Consider the following 19,649-nt stretch of genomic DNA (forward strand, 5'->3'; position numbering starts at 1 on the left):
AGCTGTAGATTAAAACTGAAGAAACTGCATAAAGGTGGAAATTTAAGGAGATGGGACCTGGACAAACTGATAAAACCAGAGGTTGTACAGAGTTTCAGGGAGAACATAAGGGAACAATTGACAGGAATGGAAGGGGGGGGGGGGGAACTACAGTAGAAGAAGAATTGGTAGCTCTGAGTGATGAAGTAGTGAAGGCAGCAGAGGATCAAGTAGGTAAAAAGACGAGGGCTAATAGAAATCCTTGGGTAACAGAAGAAATATTGAATTTAATTGATGAAAGGAGAAAGTATAAAAATGCAGTAAATGAAGCAGGCAAAAAGGAAGACAAACGTCTCAAAAATGAGATTGACAGGAAGTGCAAAATGGCTAAGCTGGGATGGCTAGAGGACAAATGTAAGGATGTAGAGGATGTCTCACTAGGGGTAAGACAGATACTGCCTACAGGAAAATTAAAGACACCTTTGTAGAGAAGAGAACCACTTGTATGAATGTCAAGAGCTCAAATGGAAACCCAGTTCTAAGCAAAGAAGGGAAAGCAGAAAGGTGGAAGGAGTATATAGAGGGTCTATACAAGGGCGATGTACTTGAGGACAATATTCTGGAAATGGAAGAGAATGTAGATGAAGACGAAATGGGAGATACAGTACTGCGTGAAGAGATTGACAGAGCACTGAAAGACCTGAGTCAAAACAAGGCCCCGGGAGTAGACAACATTCCATTAGAACTATTGACAGCCTTGGGAGAACCAGTCCTGACAAAACTCTACCATCTGGTGAGCAAGATGTACGAGACAGGCGAAATACCCTCAGACTTCAAGAAGAATATAATAATTCCAATCCCAAAGAAAGCAGGTGTTGACAGATGTGAAAATTACCGAACAATCAGTTTAATAAGCCACAGTTGCAAAATACTAATGCGGATTCTTTACAGACGAATGGAAAAACTAGTAGAAGCCAACCTTGGGGAAGATCAATTTGGATTCCGTAGAAATATTGGAACACGTGAGGCAATACTGGCCCTATGACTTATCTTAGAAGAAAGATTAAGGAAAGGCAAACCTACGTTTCTAGCATTTGTAGACTTAGAGAAAGCTTTTGACAATGTTGACTGGAATACTCTCTTTCAAATTCAAAAGGTGGCAGGGGTAAAATACAGGGAGCGAAAGGCTATTTACAATTTGTACAGAAACCAGATGGCAGTTATAAGAGTCTAGGGGCATGAAAGGGAAGCAGCGGTTGGGAAGGGAGTGAGACAGGGTTGTAGTCTCTCCCGGATCTTATTCAATCTGTATATTGAGCAAGCAATAAAGGAAACAAAAGAAAAATTGGAGTAGGTATTAAAATCCATGGAGATGAAATAAAGACATTGAGGTTCGCCGATGACATTGTAATTCTGTCAGAGACAGCAAAGGACCTGGAAGAGCAGTTGAACGGACTGGACAGTCTCTTGAAAGAAGGATATAAGATGAACACCAACAAAAGCAAAACGAGGATAATGGAATGTAGTCGAATTAAATTGGGTGATACTGCGGGTATTATATTAGGAAATGAGACACTTGAAGTAGTAAAGGAGTTTTGCTATTTGGGGAACAAAATAACTGATGATGGTCGAAGTAGAGAGGATATAAAATGTAGACTGACAATGGGAAGGAAAGCGTTTCTGAAGAAGAGAAATTTGTTAACATCGAGTATAGATTTAAGTGTCAGGAAGTCGTTTCTGAAAGTATTTGTATGGAGTGTAGCCATGTATGGAAGTGAAACATGGACGATAAATAGTTTGGACAAGAAGAGAATATAAGCTTTCAAAATGTTGTGCTACAGAAGAATGCTGAAGATTAGATGGGTAGATCACATAACTAATGAGGAGGTATTGAATAGAATTGGGGAGAAGAGGAGTTTGTGGCACAACTTGACAAGAAGAAGGGACCGGTTGGTAGGACATGTTCTGAGGCATCAAGGGATCACAAATTTAGCATTGGAGGGTAAAAATCGTAGAGCGAGACCAAGAGATGCATACATTAAGCAGATTCAGAAGGATGTAGGTTGCAGTAAGTACTGGAAGACGAAGAAGCCTGCACAGGATAGAGTAGCATGGAGAGCTGTATCAAACCAGTCTCAGGACTGAAGACCACAACAACAACAACACTTTTTGAGGCTATTTTATTTTGGCTACCCTATACAAATAAGTTCACTTAAGAGAGCTAAGATGGTTTCCTGTGTTGAAAATGACAGTTTAACACTGTCTTCAAGTACACAACATCCAAATTCAACAAACCCATGGCAGTATCTATGATTTATCTCAAACAAAGGGGCAACACCGCCACTGAATGTTCGATAGGACATACTATCGAGTGACAGATAATGACACACAAAAAGCTAAGTTGTCTCCTTAGCTACTGAATTCATCAGGATGATTCCTGATAAAGTTGTCTCCAATAACTGCGGGAATGATGGTTTTCACTTCATGCAGTGATGCAGTAATACACATAGAACAATATCATCAAATCTGACTGGTCATGGAATCTTATACTGAAATATAAAAGTTAACTGTATACTGAAATATAGAAGTTAACTGAATACACAGAGCATATACAGGTATCATAATAAAAACCAAAATGAAAGGACAAATGATGTTCGATGGAAAAAAAACCATGAAAACTGAGGAAAAACTGAAATTGAAACATACAGAGGGGATATTATCTGTACATCATGAAAAAGCATAGAGACTAAAAAGTTACAATAGGAAGCTTAAAGTCTAACACCACACCTGTAAAAGGAAACTCATTATAAAACATAGAGGCCCATATGAAACCTAACACAGATTTATCAAACAATGGAAAATCCAGGATGTAATGTAACAATACCAGAGAAGGAAAGTTGCTACTCACCATATAGTGGAGACACTGAGTCGCAATGGGCACAACAAAAAGATTCACACAATTAAAGGTTTCAACCATTAAGGCCTTTGTCAGCAGTAGACACACGCACGCACACACGCATACGCAACTTGTACACACATCTGCAGTCTCAGAGAGCTTTAACCACACTGCGAACAGCAGCACCAGAGCATGATGGGAGTGGCGACTGGGTGGGGGTAAGGAGGAGGCTGTGGCGGGGAGGGGGAGGGATAGTATGGTGCGTGTGGCGGACAGTGAAGTGTTGCAGTTTAGACGGAGGGCCGGAGAGGCGCGAAAAGGGGGGGGGGGACAAGTAGCGGAAAGGAGAGAAATAAAAAGAATTTAAAAGACTGGGTGTGGCGGTGAAATGGCGGCTGTGTAGTGCTGGAATGGGAACAGGGAGGCGGCTGGATGGGTGAAGACAGTGACTAACGAAGGTTGAGGCCAGGAGACTTCTCTCCTGTCCTCCGTCTAAGCTGCAACACTTCACTGTCCACCACTCGCACCATACTATCCCTCCCCCTCCCCGCCACAGCCTCCTCCTTACCCCCACCCAGTCGCCACTCCTATCATGCTCTGGTGCTGCTGTTCATAGGGTGGTTTCAGCTCGTGTACGTGTGTGTACGCGTGTGTGTGTGTGTGTGTGTGTGTGTGTGTGTGTGTGTGTGTGTGTGTGTGTGTGTGTACTGCTGAGAAAGGCCTTAATGGCCGAAAGCTTTAATTGTGTGAATCTTTTTGTTGTGCCAATCGCGACTCAGCATCTCCGCTATATGGTGAGTAGCAACTTTCCTTCTCTGGTATTATTAACACAGATTTAGATACAGAAGAAAATAGGCTGCTAATGGTAAGACAGAGATTTAGGAACCAGGTTTTAAATTGTAAGACATTTCCAGGGGCAGATGTGGATTCTGACCACAATCTATTGGTTATGAACTGCAGATTGAAACTGAAGAAACTGCAAAAAGGTGGGAATTTAAGGAGATGGGACCTGGATAAACTGAAAGAACCAGAGGTTGTAGAGAGTTTCAGGGAGAACATAAGGGAACAATTGACAGGAATTGGGGAAAGAAATACAGTAGAAGAAGAATGGGTAGCTCTGAGGGATGAAGTAGTGAAGGCAGCAGAGGATCAAGTAGGTAAAAAGACAAGGGCTAATAGAAATCCTTGGGTAACAGAAGAAATATTGAATTTAATTGATGAAAGGAGAAAATATAAAAATGCAGTAAATGAAGCAGGCAAAAAGGAATACAAACGTCTCAAAAATGAGATCGACAGGAAGTGCAAAATCGCTAAGCAGGGATGGCTAGAGGACAAATGTAAGGATGTAGAGGCTTGTCTCACTAGGGGTAAGATAGATACTGTCTACAGGAAAATTAAAGACACCTTTGGAGAGAAGAGAACCACTTGTATGAATGTCAAGAGCTCAGATGGCAACCCAGTTGTAAGCAAAGAAGGGAAGGCAGAAAGGTGGAAGGAGTATATAGAGGGTTTATACAAGGGCGATGTACTTGAGGACAATATTATGGAAATGGAAGAGGATGTAGATGAAGATGAAATGGGAGATAAGATACTGCGTGAAGAGTTTGACAGAGCACTGAAAGACCTGAGTCGAAACAAGGCCCCGGGAGTAGACAACATTCCATTAGAACTACTGATGACCTCGGGAGAGCCAGTCATGACAAAACTCTACCATCTGGTGAGCAAGATGTATGAGACAGGCGAAATACCCACAGACTTCAAGAAGAATATAATAATTCCAATCCCAAAGAAAGCAGGCGTTGACAGATGTGAAAATTACCGAACTATCAGTTTAATAAGTCACAGCTGCAAAATACTAACGCGAATTCTTTACAGACGAATGGAAAAACTGGTAGAAGCGGACCTTGGGGAAGATCAGTTTGGATTCCGTAGAAATGTTGGAACACGTGAGGCAATACTAACCTTACGACTTATCTTAGAAGAAAGATTAAGAAAAGGCAAACCTACGTTTCTAGCATTTGTAGAATTAGAGAAAGCTTTCGACAACGTTAACTGGAATACTCCCTTTCAAATTCTGAAGGTGGCAGGGGTAAAATACAAGGAGCAAAAGGCTATTTACAATTTGTACAGAAACCAGATGGCAGTTATAAGAGTCTAGGGGCATGAAAGGGAAGCAGCGGTTGGGAAAGGAGTGAGACAGGGTTGTAGCCTCTCCCCGATGTTATTCAATCTGTATATTGAGCAAGCAGTGAAGGAAAGAAAAGAAAAATTCGGAGTAGGTATTAAAATTCATGGAGAAGATGTAAAAACTTTGAGGTTCGCCGATGACATTGTAATTCTGTCAGAGACAGCAAAGGACTTGGAAGAGCAGTTGAACGGAATGGACAGTGTCTTGAAAGGAGGATATAAGATGAACATCAACAAAAGCAAAACGAGGATAATGGAATGTAGTCAAATTAAGTCGGGTGATGCTGAGGGGATTAGATTAGGAAATGAGACACTTAATGTAGTAAAGGAGTTTTGCTATTTAGGGAGTAAAATAACTGATGATGGTCGAAGTAGAGAGGATATAAAATGTAGACTGGCAATGGCAAGGACATCGTTTCTGAAGAAGAGAAATTTGTTAACATCGAGTATAGATTTAAGTGTCAGGAAGTCGTTTCTGAAAGTATTTGTATGGAGTGTAGCCATGTATGGAAGTGAAACATGGACGATAACCAGTTTGGACAAGAAGTGAATAGAAGCTTTCGAAATGTGGTGCTACAGAAGAATGCTGAAGGTAAGGTGGGTAGATCACGTAACTAATGAGGAGGTATTGAATAGGATTGGGGAGAAGAGAAGTTTGTGGCACAACTTGACTAGAAGAAGGGATCGGTTGGTAGGACATGTTTTGAGGCATCAAGGGATCACAAATTTAGCACTGGAGGGCAGCGTGGAGGGTAAAAATCGTAGAGGGAGACCAAGAGATCAATACACTAAGCAGATTCAGAAGGATGTAGGTTGCAATAGGTACTGGGAGATGAAGAAGCTTGCACAGGATAGAGTAGCATAGAGAGCTGCATCCAACCAGTCTCAGGACTGAAGACCACAACAACAACAACATTGTTTGTAGACTACGATCTGGACTCCATGGACCAACTACTGGCATTCTAGTGATGCTACATTTGCTAAATTCGAATTCTAAATACCACCAAATGTCTAAAATTCTTACATACCAATACAGTTCTTGTAATATATAACATTTCTAAGCTGTCATTATGCTCAAACTGTCAACTGCACACATTTACAGTCTGCAAAAAACTCTCCTTTGTGACAAAGAATGTTGGTACATAAACCTTGAATTTATTAAGTTTAGCTAAACGGAACTCCAGACAGTTTCTGAATTTAAAAAATTTCACTGAGCTCCTTAAACAGATAAATTCAACCGACAACATTATCATATGCAAAAGTGATCCCCATCAGATCTTCCCAGAGTTCAACAAAATTAATAATGGGGAATACATGAGCCATCTAAAGGAAAACTGGAACTTGTGATGAAAACTAATTGAACTTGGTCCCGAGAATGCCTTGGGATATAACATGTAAAATAAAGAAAAGGCAACCATTCATCTCTAGCTGACTGCTGTGTGTCACATAGAAACATGCAACTGAGAACTATTTATACTACTCTTGCTCTTTCTCTAGTAGAAGGGATGGGAGGAAAAAGAGGAAGGGAAAAGAATGGAAAAGTAAAGAGGAAGGGAGAGCAGAGGGGGACACACACACTGGGAGCAGAGGGAAGGAAGGGGAAGAGCACTGGGAGAAGGCAGTACATGATATGGACAGGGAAGGAGCATAGGGAATTGGAAACAAGTTACCGGAGGTTTAGGCCAGGACGACTGCAAGAGAGCAGGATATGCTGAAGAAAGAATTCCCACTGGCATAGTTCAGAGAAACTAATGCTGGAATGGAGTATCCAAATGGCTCACATAGCAAAGCAGCTGTTGAAGTCGTTTCTGTTGTTGTGCACAGCATGTCTGGCAACTGGATGGTCAAGTTCGCAGTTCACCACAGTTTGTGGCAGTAGCCTTTCATGCAGTTCGCCACAGCCTTTCATGCGAGTAGACAGTTGCTTACTTGTTATACCCACACAGAAGCCTGTACAGTAATTGCAGCATAGCCAATATATAACATGGCTGCTTTCACATGTGGCCATGCATTTTTCAGGGGGGGAATGCCTAAGACACGGCTGTGGTAGGTGGGTGTACGGGGCAGGTCTCACACCTCGGTACTGCAAGGGAATAACTGGGAGAGGGGCGATTGGGGCGGGGGGGGGGGGGGGGGGGAGATGGTTTGGGAGCAGGATTGAGGATTGGAATAGGGATTTTCTGTACACCGGGTGGTGGCTGGAACACGACTTTGGGTGATGTGGGTGTGATATCGCTCATATCAGGGCATGAGAGGCAGTCGAAGCCCTGATGAAAGACGTGATACTGGGTGATCAGAGGGGTGCTGGCTACTGGGTGGTTAACGGGTCTATTGGTGTCAAGGAGGAGGAGATGGTATGCTGGATAGGATACCATCAGTCAATAAAGGCTTTAGTAAGGTTATCTGATTGACAACTCGTGCTTTCCATGGTGACGGGACTAGAAGGAAGATGTTTTCACAGTGGATGTACTTTCGATAGTTATTGTGGCTGATATGAACAGAAATATTTATGGAGCCATTTAAAAGGTAGAAATCAACATCTAGGAAGGTGGCTCGATGAGATGAAATGGACCATGCGAAAACGATTTGGGAATAGCTCTTGAGGTTATGGAGGAAAGATCATGCAAATGTCATCAATGAATCAGATACGGAATTTTTGGTGTTGACAAGATAGGAAGGATTCCTCCACAAATAAGTTTACACAAGATGGTGCCATGTGAGTACCCATGGTAGTACCATGGATTCCTTTATAGATTTGGCCTTTGAAAGTGAAATAATCGTGGGTCAGGTTATGGTTGGATAGGAGGATTGGGAAAAGAGGACATGGAAAAAGTAGTATTCCATGGCTGAAAGGCCATAGGTGTGCAGGATTGTGTATAAGTATTGGAAAGTTGCATCTAAAATGACCAAAAGAAATTTTGGTGGTAATGGGACAGGTGCTGTGGAAAGATGGGGAAGGAAATGAGGAGCGTTTTGACTGTAGGACGGGATGTTATGGACAAGAGTTCTGAGAAGTTGGTCAGCAAAGGCAGAGGTTCGTTCTGTGGGAGCATTGTAACCAACCACGATGGAACAACCAGTAGGAAGATCTGTGGAGTTGGGTTTGTGGTGTATGTAAAGATAGGAGTATACAGGAGGTTGCTGGTGTGAAGAATCACATTTTGGGATGGACCTAAGGCCAGGAGGAGCTAATGGAGGTCCTGTTGGACTTCTGGGATGGAATCCTGATTGTAAGGTTTGTATGCAGAGGTGTCAGCCACTCCTTCCCTGTCCAGATCATGTACTGCATTCTCCCACCACTCTTCCTCCTCCTGGCCCCCTCTCCAATTGAGTATCCTCTCTCTTTTCCCTCCTCCTTCCACAGTTCCACCCCTCTCCCTTTCTCTCTTCTCTCCCTACCTCAGCCCCCTCCCCCCCCCATCTCTGCCTTCCTCTCCTTTCCTCCCCTGACATCTTATACGCTCTACCCTCTGGACTTGTGCAGCTGCTGAGTCATCTGTGGAAAGATGAACTCACACTATCCCACTGCCCCTCATCACCTCGTGGATCCTTCCCTATGCCCTCCCTGCCTCCATCTGCCCAGACAACTGGTACCTATAATAAACAGTCAGTCTTACGGTGGCTACAGGTACATGTGTTTGTGTGGTGATGTGTATGTGAATGTGGGTATTTCTACTACAGAAAGAGCAAGTGCTCGGAAGTTTTCTGTTGTGCGTTTCTATATGGCACGCTTCAGACAGCTATAGGTGAATGGTTGCCTTTCCTTAATTTTACGTATTATTCCATCTAGGAGCTTTCTTTGTTGGTATGACACAGAACACATATAGAAGGGGGGGGGGGGGAGAGGAGGGGCGGGATGGAGCGAGAGATGCAAGAAAAGATAGAATTTAGGGTAAGGTTGCAGTTTATAGACAGAAAATTTTCTCCAACAACTAGTGTTTTCAAAAGGATATTAACTTTACTCTTCCAGATACCCACAACTCAACTCACACACCTTTCATGACATACAGTCAAGCTGTCCTCAGCCTGAATGTTGGCTTGAACACCACAGTTCTATGGCACATTAACATTATAGGCGGTAGGTCCTTGCATTCCTCTGACCAGACTTATCATCATTTATAGGGTGAGCTACAGTTTAAAATGAACTCCAAACTATGATACAACTTGGCATTTTTCACATTCCAAATCACCGTCTGTGGTGAAAGAAATGATAATACAAAATCCTTACACTGAGTACTGAACCAGGACTTACACAATTGTAAAATTATCCTAAATTGACAAGACCATAAACCTAACATTTCTTTCCACTATAAACTTAAAAAGTAAAAAGCAGCTGGGGGTGCGCGAGGGAGGAGGGAGGGGAGACAGCCGGTAGGCATCAGGCAAACAAACGCTTCTTAAGTTAATGCACCACATCATCTTTAAACCTTTGTTCTCAAAGATTTTTGCATGAAAGCCTCGACGTTTTAATTTCCTGCATTTGACACAATTATGTGAAACCTTCATCACAGCTTTATTAAGCAATAATATTGTGACACCTGCATTGCTTGCCTTCTCTTGTATGGTGGTTCCGTGTTCATTTTTCTTTCCCACTGTAGGACAGAAACTAGCATCATCTAACTTAAACATATTTGTTTCAAAATGAAAATCTGTTTGAGAAAACAATTAAACTACAGGGAAACACAATGGCTGACCAGTAATTACCTTGTGGGGTATGAGTGAATGTCCCTCCTATCTAACTTGCCCAAACTATCCCACTTCCATGTCTAGGCGAGTAAATAATTGTTTCTAAAAGTGGGATAGCTTTTTGTACTTTTATAGATATCTACTGCCAGCATTGGAATTTTGTCTACTGAAGGCAAATATTGGCCAGCTACTCTAATAGTGTCAAATATGAAATTTGTTCAGCAATACTCCTTAGCTCTTTCTCCCAAATATTTGTACATTTCTCCACCAGGGAAAAACATAGTCTTGTTACACTGAGAGCTCAAGAGCCACATCACTGACAATCTGAAGCAGTTTTACTATGTTAACCAACTGAACTTCCCATGTTTATGCATGCATTACTTTGTAATACAGTGAGTTATTCTGCTTCCCTATTTCAGAGATAACAGAGAGAAGACATAGCAAGTGCAATGGTTCAACTTTAACATGGAAACTTGAATCACAAAGCCACAGTGATTCTCCAAGCTCTGAACCTAATACTGTGATAAGGTGAAAAATGAACATGTTTAAACAAACATATATCAGTGACTGCTGACTTTTCCCGCATACAATGAGAAGCAATAAAGGACACACTGTCAATTAAAGCTGTTTAGAATTGATAAATATGGGAGACTCACAGTTTACAAGACCATGGCAGACTCTGCACCAGTGTGAAAAGTTTTGTGAAGAAAATTGCAGAGCACACAACGAAGAAAAGCCCTACAATGGTCCACAGTATTGAACATACGAGGTAATGCATGTAAAATAACTTAAAAGTATAAACCTATATATGTCAAACCTTAGCATTATGTAACAACAGGAGATGTAAGAGCAACTACTTTCAGCTGTAGGAAGGAACAACATTTCATCAAGCTAACACATTAGGTACTGGCAATTCTTAAGTCACTTCCGAGTTCACAACCAGATGGTCTTGAACAGAAACAGATTGTGTATTACAGACAGTTAAAAAATCTTTGGTAAAACAAAAAAGTCATTACCTATAGCAAACAGTGAACTATTCTTGGTAGATCTAAACAATACGACACACACACACACACACACACACACACACACACACACACACACACACACACACACACACACACACACACCGATGAGCCAAGACATCGCGACCACTGCACACTGAGAGACTGAACACTGCCTAGTGGTACTGAAGGCACATGGCGCAATAAGGAAAGTATGTAAGTGGAACAGAGATCATTTAGTGACAATACAGACCACAAATAGGAATGCCCACTGACACAAGCGACTTTGACAAAGGGCAGACTGTTATTAGCCCTGTGCTTGAGAAGAAGCATCTCAGAAACAGTGAAGCCTGTCACGAGTATCTGTGGAAAGTAGTTCAAGAATCCAGGATGAAATAAAAGCAATAATATGGAAAGGACTGATTGCTACTCGTCATACAACAGAGATGCTGAGTTGCAGACAAGCACAACAAACAGACTACTAAACATGTAAGATTGCAGACAGAAGGCGCGCGCGCACACACACACACACACACACACACAGAGGTAGCTCATACAGATATGACCACTGTGTGTGGCTGCTAAGGCTAGACTGCAAGCAAATGCGCATGGTGTGAGAAGCTATCTGGGTGATAGTGGTAACGAGGAGGCTGGGAAGGGCAGGGATAGAAGGGTAGGGGTGGAGGAGATAAAGTGCTGCATGTGGGAGCGAACAGGGGTGAGGTGGAAGGAGGGTAGAGCAACTAGAGGCAGTTAGGAGTTCAGACAAAGGTGGGGTGGGGCGGGCAGTAGGAGCATTCCCCTCATACTCAGTACCACCCAGGACTGGAGTAACTGAATCACATTCTCCGCCAGCGTTTCGACTACCTCTCGTCGTGCCCTAAAATAAGAAATGTCCTATCCACTAACTTTCTCATCTACCCCACAGTGATATTCTACCACCCACCGAACCTACACCAGCTCTTCTGAATTGCGCAGGTAGGAATCTCCCTGCAATATATCCTACATTCCTGTAACCTTCCTGGCCTCAGCCTTCGTTAGTCACTGTCCTTCATCCATCTATACCCTTTCCTGTTCCCCCTCCAGCACTGCACAGCCTTCATTCCACAAGCACACCCACAGTCTTTTTACTTCTCATCTTAGCCCCTCCCCCTCTGTCTCACCTCCTGATTGCACCTAGCCTCTTCCCACTTCATCCCTGTATGCTTCCACAAGCAACACTTTACTATACCCAACCCCTCCCAGCCTCCTCCTTACCCCCACCACCCAGATTGCTTCTTCCACCACGTGCAGTTGCTCACAGTCTGACCTCGGCAGGCGGAGACAGTGGCCGTGTGTGTGTGTGTGTGTGTGTGTGTGTGTGTGTGTGTGTGTGTGTGTGTGTGTGTGTGTGTGTTATCTATTTTAGAAAAGGCCTTCTGGCCGAAAGCTTACTTAGTCAGCAGTCTTTTTGTTGCACCTATCTACAACTCAGCTTCTCCGCTATACAGTGAGCAGCAATCTATCCTTTTCATAATACTGAAAGTAAATGAAGGATGGTGTAACTACATGTAGGTAACAAGGTGTTTGACGGCCATGTCTCAAAGCGAAACATGGGTGCTGGAGCAGGAGGAGAACATACAGCTTACCAAGGACGCAGGCCACTGGAGGAGTATGCAATGGGGGACATTCACACAGGCTTCCATGGGGTCTGTGGTAGTAACTGAAGGCACCATAACAGCTGTGGACTATATGAACAATTATGCCGCTACCTGCATAAATCCATACACAATGTCTCCTTGAAAGGCAATAGCATCTTCTAGCAATGTGACTATTGATGTCACAAGCCCAGTATTGAGCTACAGTGGTTTTAGGAGTACGATAGTGACCTCAGGATATGTCTTAGCCACAAACTTTGCCTGATCTGAACCCAATGGAACACTACTGGGTGCCAGATCCTTACACACAAACTACTGGCCCATAACTTATGGGAATTGCACATAGACAACTGGTGTCACAGGCCTCAGGAAACACACTGAGGGCTTGTCAAATCAGTACTGTGCAGAATCGCTGCTACCTTGTCTTCCATAGGTGGGCCAACACGCCTTTAATCAGGTGGTCATAATGTTTGGGCTTGTTTGCACATGTAAAAGCAAAATAAACAAAAATGATAAAAGTTATCACCTGTGATGCCTAAAGCAATTATGTACATTGGAAGTTACACTTATTATAATATTTCATACCATTATCTCACAGTCGGATGAATTTCTTGTACACAGCTTCAACAAGAAACTCATCTGGCCATGCCATAATAACCCAGAATATTTTAATAAGTGTGACATCCCAGCCATTAAATTATATTTTACATTGAAAAGTAAGACCTCATTCAAATATCTGACTAGCAGAAAAATTACATAAAAACTAAAATTACTCCATTATCAATCATCCTAAATCCCGCTCCCATTTTGCTGGTAGTTGAAACTTCTGCCATGGTTTATTACTTACATGACACAAAAGAATTTAGCTTCAGATATTTGTTCACCAAACAACACACACAACATTCACCAATCTATTTTCCTCAACTTTCCCAAATTATCTAGGTGTGCAGTGGAAAATTACTGCCATATTGGGATGGTGGAAATGTCTGAGGACCGCAGGGACAAACTATTTCACACATGGGGGGAATGGGATTAATTATTGCATTAAAAAAAAACAGGCATTTGGGAATTAGAACAAATAAACCTCCGCTATAAAGGAAAAGCCACACAGAAGGGTTCACGAGTGGTTAGACTCGCATATGCTCACACTCACAACAAATTCTATACCACTTTCCCTTAGTTCTACCTTTTACCTACACAACAGCTGACATTTTAGCAAATATAGCTTTCTATCATATACACCAGGAAGACATTATTCAAATAGGACAGAAATCTATAGACGTGATGTATATGTAGAGACAAACAGATTATTACAATTTCAGAAAAATTGGACGATTTGTTCAAGAGAAAGAGCTTCACAAATTGAGCAAGTCAGTAATACATTGGTCCACCTCTGTTCCTTATGCAAGTAGTTGGCAACAATTGAGTTGTTGATGTCACTCAGGGATACTGCACCACATTCTACCCAATTGGTGGGTTAGATTGTAAAAATTCTGAGCTAATTGGAGGGCACTGTCTATAATGCTCCAAGCGTTTTCAATTGGGGAGAGATCTGGTGACCTGGTTGTCCAAGGTAAGGTTTGGTAAGCACAAAGACAAACAATAGAAACTCTCGCCACGTGCGGGAGGACATTACCTTGGTGAAATGTGAGCCCAAGATGGCTTGCCACGAAGGGCAAAAAATAAGAGCATAGAGTATCATTGTCGTACTACTGTGCTCTAAGGGTTCCATGGATGACAACCCAAGGGGTCATGTTCCAAAGTGAAATAACAACCCAGACCATCACTCCTGAGTGTCGGGCTGTATGGCAGGCAACAGTTACATTGGTATCTTACCACTGCCCAGGGCATTTTCAGATGCGTCTCTGTTTGTCTTGGAGCTCAATTCAAAGTGAGACTCATCACTGAAGACAATTCTACTTCAGTCAATGAAATCCAAGCCAAAAACAAGTCTGGAGATGCCTGCCATATGGCTCGACAACCAGGAGTAACGGTCTTGGATGCCATTTCCTTTAATAGTAGGGCCACTTGGTTGTCATCCATGGCATTCTTATTGTACAGAGGTACATCAACAATATTTTATGCCTGTTTTGTTGCCCCTCCTGGCAAGCAACTCTGGGCTCACATTACAGCATGATAATACATAAGGTCAGTTTCTACTGACTGTCTTCACACTTGCCAAATGCTATCTTGAACAGCAAGGTCGCCAGATCTATCCCCAACTGAGAACGTATGAGGATTGAGGATTACGGGCAGGGCCCTGCAACCAACTCCAGATTTTGAAGATCTGATGCACCAATTGCACACATTTCAGCATGATATCCTTCAAGAGGGCATCCAACAACTCAATCAATGTTAGGCTGAATAACTGCTTTCATAGAGGCAAAGGTAGGCCAATGCATTACTACTTGCTCAATTTGTGAAACTCTCTCTCTTGAATAAATCATCCATTTCTCCTGAAATTGTTATAATTTGTTTGTCTGTACATGGATATCACATTTATTGATTTCAGTATTCCATCCCATTTGGATAATTCCTTCATGGTACGTCATTGCCGCCCCACCCCCCCTTTTTTGAGTGTATATTACTCTTGCAGCAATACTAACATCAGTGAAATAACACTACCAATTTTTTTTATTTCAATGCCTTTCCCTCTACTCTATATCATAAATATTTGCCCATATTCAATATTCTTCAAAAGTCATACCAACTCTACCCACAAAAAAATGTTATGTTAATATTCAAACAAAGCAAGAAAACAAATAGTAAATAATGTAATACTTACGCCTGAAGTGACATACAGCAAATACCCACCATTTTTGAAGAACCAGAAGAATAAATGTCTTCCTTTGCTAATGTTGACAAATTCACTCATTATACTAAACACACACACAATAATGTCCATAATCATAGTTAATACTTCCTAAATATGCAAGCACAAACTCAGCTGTCACATCCATTTCAAACGGAGGTCCTTTTACAGCTGTAATACCATTCAAAAGTACCTTTGTGAATACAAGCAGTTTATATTGTAGACAACCACCAACCACTAGCTGATTTCAACTAATTACACGATAAACCTGAAATCAAGTTCTCTTGCAATGATGAATCACACATAAAAAACTGTCTATCCCACACAAAAAAGTTTATCTGGTATGGAAGGAGCGGAAATACAACGAATGTCATTCACCGCATGGAATAATGATTTAATTTGGAACAGTGACATACACAGTACTGAGAATCAAGGTCTGTTCATAACACACGTTTCAAAATATATTATTTATTTAGTTCCTTGACACACTTAAAAAAAAAAGGGTCTTAAAATACATTCACTGTGTTCACTATATTAAACACATCACAATTCAAAGAGCCACTGACTGAATAAAGAACTACTTCATTAATGTGAAAATGGAATTCATAGATAATGAACCTTACTTTCACATTCAGGAATATCATTATACACCCATCCTCTAATATTAGCTCATTACTAATAAGCAAAACGAGTAACTGTGAATACAAGTAAGGCAAACATAATTAATGTTTTTTTAAATTAAATCTACAAGTGCTATTCTTAGCTGTATTGTGTTTTGCAAACACACAGCAAGCTAAATATGTAGATAAAGCACCTGACAATTAACAGCTATCCATGGGCACACAACAGGCCACTATAGGAAATATAAGCCAATCGTCATGTACAATGTGAAGCCACGTTGCACTGCAAAAAGCACCAAATGTCAAAACAATTTTGGATTATTAACTTGTTCAAATGCTTAACGTAAAATCTATAAAATTTTCTGCATAGAAGCAGTATGTTACTACAATTAGTGCACTCTCTCTTCCTTTGAAACAAACAACAAATCAGAAAAATAAGGCAGCAATGAATAATTTTTTGCTGGGGACAATATTAATTTTACTGAAGTGTGGCTTCACACTTTGGGTGAGTGCTGATTTTATACAACCGTGATGTCTAGAAACCAATGTGGCTACAAATGTGTCTGTTCCACAAAATACTGTACGAAGTACAGCTGGCAAGAGAAAGATGAAACAAATACCTTTGGTTGGCAGGAACATTTATTCCTTAATGTCAAATGGCTCCTGAACCAAAGTAGCAAAGCTTAATAGCCTTTCAGGAATGATAAGAATGCTGTAGTTACACACCAAGTCACAGAAACTATTATAGCCTTTCTTCAATCACATACTAACTGGATGGGTGAAAAAAATCGAAAAATGATTTAAGTTTGGTGTCTGATCTGTTTTAACTATACACAACCAAATACCAATACCAATGAGGCATCTCTACGAGAAGATTACAGCAGTTATTCCCATTTCATCCATTATTTGGTGCATATCACAAAACAACACTGAAACCTCAGACCATTTTAAATAAAAAAGTCAGATAATTAATCAGGCTACTACCATTTGACAAATAGGCTATTCTTAAGAAATCAAGACAAAGCCAAATTCTTAGTCAACAAATATCATGATATTCCTGAATGAGATTTGGCCATATGCATGTAATATGGATGAATGACAAGCAAACATACATTCAGTCTCATCGTCGTTCACGGTATCGGTGATGATCACGATCACGGTCTCTTCTTTCGCAGGTTCTCCATAGAAACTCATCAACAGAACGATCATATGATCGTTTATCTGAATGGCTTGAAGACCGTGAAGGCATTGATGAGTATTCAGGAAGTGGCGGCCCATCATAATAACGAGGCGGTGGTGCTGCATCATATGGTGAGGTGCTCGAAGATGACATGTAGACACCTGGTGGTGGAGCATATGGCATAGGTGGCAGTTGATGCTGCATCTGCCGCATATAATCTGCAACATAGGCCTGTGCTGCTGCCACGGGACTCCCACCACCAAATGATCCACGATCTCCATCTCTTGGGAACCAGTTACCCAGTCTATCCCTTTGACGAGATGACGATGATCGCTTGAAGACTCCTCCACTGCTTCCCAACCTGCTTCTGACACTCATGAAGTACTTGCGGCGCCCTCGACCAAAGGAACCACCACGGCTTCGCCATGAAAATGTTCCCCTTGGTGAAAATCTATTGCTGCCACCACTGCGCTGGTATCTTTCAGTTCTGTGTTGTGTAACACGAGGCTTTATCATCTTTGCTGCTTCCTTTGATTTTCTCAAAATTGGCGTCATTTCAATACCTTCATCAACAGGAAAAAGGCGACATAACTCTGCTGCCACTTTTGGTTCAATTTCTTGTCCATCACGACCAATCTTTACTGGTTTTCCCTCATTCCATGGATTGTACAGATGTACTGTTGCACTGAAAGGCAACTCTTTGCGGCAAACCCAGTCCACTCTGAAAACACCTCCTAGGGCTCTTGCTGAAAGTCCTGGGGGTAGTACCCAAGAAATTGGAGATACATCCCGTCTGGACTCTCCACTCAGTCGTGCAAAGCCAGCAAATTTTCCGCTTTCTTTAACCGAGAATATAAGAATAACATTTCTGCATTCTCTGTAAGCATGGTTCAACTTCGACTCATTCTGTGGAAGTGTTGACCAAACTCCTTTTGCTTTTGACAGAGTTACATTTTCTGCATTATTGCTCTTAATAAGAAAAAATCTTGCATCTCTGAATAAATAATTGAGCTTCGTTATGTAGTCATATGACTTCGATTTCTCTCTCGACTTCGAACGCTTTAGCACCGGTGGAGGGCTTTTTCTTTCTCTTGAGCGACTTCTGTTTAGTCTGTGTCTTGGTCGTCGCTTCCTACGATCAGTCGAATCTGAGCTGACGGAAGTTATGCTTTGGTGACTGGAAGCGCTGTCCTCCGAACTCGATGAGCTCACTTCGCTCCGAGTGTCATATTCACTCATTTCATCCAATTTGATGTCGTCACCCATATCTTCTCCAAAACTAAGATTAAGATTTTCTACATCAACACTAGTTTCTATGTCGCCTTCCTCCATTACGTATTACACAACACGGTTGTCTTCTGGCGTCAAGTTTGTTCAACCTCAAAACTGATGTCTTACAGTCCACTTATTCAATGTAACAAGTTAGTGCTGATACTCTTTCACAGACTTCTACATCCACGCAAAATGACTGTAATCACAGGAGCAAGATATTGTCTTTGCACTTTAACCAAAATACCATTGCTTCTTGTACACAGTTTCTTTTCGCATTTTTCACAACTCACTACAAAATAAAGTAATACTCGCCCCCACCTTCAACGAAGCACTTTGTTTCCAAATTTATACCGGTTTAGAATCGCCCAATACACTTTCTTCTCAAAGATACAAGGGACAGGGAGCAGCTTGCGCAGATATCGATCGTTTTCATACAAGCGCCCTGTCGATATACGATGTATCGAAGCTTATGACATTTTAACATAATTAAAAATATATTGATTGGCGACTCCATGGCGTGTTGTGTGCACCACGACCAAATAGTGGATAGAATTGGAAGGAAAATCAGCATTGGCCGTATTTTGTTGTTTTATTGTCAGCAAAATCGATTTTCGGTCACTTAGTGACCATCCTCAGTGCTGTAATATACAATTAAAATTGGTAGGCACTGGTATCAAGCTATAACCACAATACTTGTGCTTGTGGTTATAGCTTGATACCAGTGCCTACCAATTTTAATTGTATATTACAGCAGTGAGGATGGTCACTAACTGACCGAAAATCGATTTTGCTGACAATAAAACAACAAAATACGGCCAATGCTGATTTCCTTCCAATTCGATCCTTAAAAATATATAAATTCAATGTAATATTCGTCTTTTCTCGGGTCTTATTTATGACTACTTCGTAATGAAATTTGTTGTTGAGCGGAAACAGAATCATGCATATTTTAAAAATATTTTTACAAATGTCTCTACACATTGTACAACCACAGTCTAACAGTCTTATGTTAAACTGTGGTACAACTGTAGTGGCTGCATAGACAACACGCAGGGATCAGTGAGATATCGAGCTCACTAGCTACGATCTGTATGCGCAGATTTGACGTCCACTGATATTTGCGCAGCCAAATCGTCGATCGTGGACTAACCTCCGCACATACCTGCAAATGTCTGTGTAGGCAGTAATATAGATCATATAGTCACAGAGACGGAAAAGTTAAATGTAGGTGGATATAAGTTTTCAGCACAAGTAAGTAGAGACACTATGGAGAGAGGATAACTTGCCATACATGTTAAAACTTATCGTAGTGTCAAAAATTTAGGAACTAAAAATATTTGTGTAGAGTAACATATAGAGGCATGTGCCTGTGAGCT

The 19,649-nt window shown here is 41.5% G+C and overlaps 1 protein-coding gene across 1 annotated transcript; it reads right to left on the minus strand.

Moving 5' to 3' along the window:
* Window positions 1-15,635: 15,635 nt before the first annotated feature.
* On the minus strand, window positions 15,636-18,668 carry LOC126229620 (YTH domain-containing protein 1-like). Its single transcript, XM_049942365.1, has one exon. The coding sequence runs from the start codon at window positions 18,331-18,333 to the stop codon at window positions 16,942-16,944; it is 1,392 nt and encodes a 463-aa protein (XP_049798322.1). The 5' UTR covers window positions 18,334-18,668; the 3' UTR covers window positions 15,636-16,941.
* Between the last annotated feature and the right edge of the window lie 981 nt (window positions 18,669-19,649).

This window comes from Schistocerca nitens, unplaced genomic scaffold (genome assembly GCF_023898315.1).
Source record: "Schistocerca nitens isolate TAMUIC-IGC-003100 unplaced genomic scaffold, iqSchNite1.1 HiC_scaffold_376, whole genome shotgun sequence".
Classification (NCBI taxonomy): Eukaryota; Metazoa; Arthropoda; class Insecta; order Orthoptera; family Acrididae; genus Schistocerca; species Schistocerca nitens.

Bases quoted from the DNA above. Each gene is read 5' to 3' on its own strand.
- LOC126229620 (XM_049942365.1), bottom strand. From the start codon at position 18,333: ATGGAGGAAGGCGACATAGAAACTAGTGTTGATGTAGAAAATCTTAAT.